Consider the following 3,075-nt stretch of genomic DNA (forward strand, 5'->3'; position numbering starts at 1 on the left):
GGAGATTCTTGGCTGGGCGCGGTGTTTCATGCCTGTAATCCCAGCACTCTGGGAGGCTGAGACAGGTGGATCACTTGAAGACAGGAGTTTGAGATCAGCCTGGCCAACATGGTGAAATTCTGTCTCTATTGAAAAGAAAAGAAAAAAAAAAGCCACGCGTGGTGGTGTGCAACTACAGTCCCAGCTAATCGGCAGCTGGGAGAATCACTTGGAACCACTTGAGGTTGCAGTGAGCCGAGATTACGCCACTGCGACAGAGTGCGTCCCTGTCTCAAAAAAAGAGATTACCTACCCTGTTGTGTTTAAAATTCATTAATTTTCTTTTAGTCTAAGAATATGTCTTATAAAACTTATAAAATGGTTATCACAAATTCGTTCTGGCACTAAAATATAGAGTAAACCTTAGTTGCTCTCAAATATAATCAACTCCTTATTGTGATATCACTATTGTCAAAGGTTTTGGTAAAATTCACCAGTACACATTTTAAACCAAAATTCATATTTAACAATGAGAGAAAATTAAAAGTGGAGAAGGAAAGTCAGTCCATATTAACATAATACAAATAATAAATATTAGCAAGGTAGCACTCAGCAGGTACTTTTCATGTAGAGAAAATAAGTACAGAATAAGTTATGCTTTTAGTTATAAGAAATGATCTTCACAGGTCACTGGATTTCCTATAGGACTAGCAAAAGATTCTGGTTAAAAACAGTAGTGCCAAAAAAAGCCAAGAAGGGGTTCCATTGGTTTATCAAGAGAGACAACCAATGTTTCTTCGTAAAAGGTTTTCTTCATGGCCACAGTAGAGCCAGCCACCTCTTGTCCCTCTTGTCCCACCTCTTGTCAGTTTCCTTTGGAGGTAAGTAAGAGCGATGGCCTTCATGCAGTCTCTCAGCTTCTCTTCTAAGAGCAAAGGATGCCCCAAAGGTGGCACTTTTCTGGACCATAGGCGAAAAAAGAAACCCTAAGCTCGGGCACTTAATAGCAAGGCTGTGGGACGCACCTCCCATTCATTCACCCGCTGTGCCAGATACTGTGACTCTTAGTATCACTTTTACTTAGATGTAGATTTGCCCAACCAAGAGAGAAAATTACTGTCAAAAGAAATATTTTAAGATCAACTACCAATTAAACAGATTTGTAAAAAAAGGAATAAAAAACAGCAAATGAATTAGGCCTTCCACACAGTGGTAACAGCATGTGGGAATGAGCCACAATCGAACTCTAGGTGGCGGCAAGAGCCAAGATGCTAGAATACTTGAAAATGGTGAGGTATTTGTAAAGAAAGGCTAACTAACAGGACATCCACAAGCTTCCAGCATTTATGCTTGAGATCCGTCGACTGTGGTGAGATTCAGATTTGGCCTAAACTTGATTTCCAGGACCAATCTGGATTAAACAAGGCAGAGTTTTTGAAATTTAGTTCTTGAAACACTGTGTCTAGAAAACGTCCTCTTTTAGGCAAACCTGGAGGACCATACCAATCACATTCAAATGTTAATTCAGGGAACAAACTCCATGAGTTCCTCTACTTGTGTGCAATAGTAAGTACCTGAGGAATGTCTACGACACTTTATAAAGCTCACGTCTCTCGAAGCTGAATGGGACAGAGCAGGGCTGCCTAAAAACAGGATGGCATATATGAGGGGAAATCTCCACTCCTGTTAGCCTGAATCATGAGTCCTAACTTCAGCCATATATTTTCTTGAAGACAAAGGCCAGGTGAAGAGGAGCTCTCAGGATGGAAGCCAGAAGGCTGCTTGTGCCTTAGAATCTGCCGAATGCCTGTTCCCCAATAAAGGTAAGACCCAGACATTTAATTCATCACTCTTACGTTATCAATCATTCTTCTCCTTACCAAAGGAACCCTGCCAACTAGCAAAGATTCCGTTTCATTATACAGTGCCTTCACATTGATGGCTATTTCAGTGGCAGTGTCTCTTGTAAGACTCTAGAAAAGAAGAGTATCAAAGACATGTGATCTGTTTTAAAATAGGATTTCATTACCAGTAAATACTGTAAATTTTATTCTTATAATTTAAATTCACAGCACACATTTTTTTAATCTACCAAAATTCTATAATTGCAAAATTTCATACATTTGTTAGTATGACTATCTCATTATTATTATATTATAGAACCAAAAGAATGCACCAACTACAGTGAATACACTCAGGATCACATCTCCTACCTAATGAATATGTATATGCTAGTACCAGCATATACATATTTCCATTAAAAAGTTCAGTCAAATAAAACTTTTCCTCTCAGTAGCACTAACCACACTGCTTTTTAGACTATAATCTTGAGAACAAGTACTTAGTTGTATATTAATTTAAGTAACTTCAATCAAATAATAATAAAAAAGCTATCAGTTTTCTCTACACTATAGCATTGTACATTGTATCACATTTTAATAGTTATATTCTATCAATTCTATTATTAACTTCTACATTAAAAATTTTACAGAAGTATCAATTTCCAATTTAGCAAAACAAAATGAAGTAGCAATAATTTCAGTGCACAACTTCAGAAATGAATGAACATCTCTAAGAAATGCACACTGATGATATCTAGGCTTGCCCTTTAACAAGGCACAGGGCAGAAGGTAAGGTAAAAGGAGTAAGAAAGGACGATAAAAGTTAAAAAAAGAGTGAAGGCAGATGAAAGGTGACAAGTGATTGAAAGTGGAAACATAAAAAATGAGAGAATTTAAGAGCAGGAATGAAAAAAATAACAGGAAAAGGAAAATAAAGAAACAGTTGGCCACAATTTTACTGCAAGTTTGCAGAGACTCATATAGACAACATAACTTTCTTTCGCAGGGCAGGGCATATTTTACGAATTAAAATACATGTGTAACACCCAAAAGAATCTGTGGAATGAGAATTTACCATTAGATCCTCACCTCCGGGCACCTTGGGTTGGCTTTATTCAGGGCATGAGAGCAGGCATTCACAGCATGGGCCAGTTCTTGCTCCAAAAGACAATGAATTGTGGCTGCGTCACAGATCCTAAAAGCAAAAATGAAACAAATAAATAAAAAACTTTTCTGAGTATTGCTCATTTTTTTT

General features: G+C 37.5%; 1 protein-coding gene across 5 annotated transcripts in view; it reads right to left on the reverse strand.

The window, feature by feature from the left end:
• DGKH (diacylglycerol kinase, eta) overlaps positions 1–3,075 on the reverse strand; it is a 124,964-nt gene that overhangs the window by 16,096 nt on the left and 105,793 nt on the right. For all 5 annotated transcript variants that reach the window (XR_001005447.1, XM_011974636.1, XM_011974635.1 and 2 more), the window contains one exon: positions 1,860–1,952. Coding sequence is in view for 4 of the 5 variants with exons in the window: in XM_011974636.1 (XP_011830026.1) it covers positions 1,860–1,952 (93 nt within the window). In the remaining variant the exon portion in view is untranslated. The remainder of the gene's footprint in view (positions 1–1,859; positions 1,953–3,075) is intronic.

Source organism: Mandrillus leucophaeus, unplaced genomic scaffold, assembly GCF_000951045.1.
Source record: "Mandrillus leucophaeus isolate KB7577 unplaced genomic scaffold, Mleu.le_1.0 Scaffold147, whole genome shotgun sequence".
NCBI lineage: Eukaryota > Metazoa > Chordata > Mammalia > Primates > Cercopithecidae > Mandrillus > Mandrillus leucophaeus.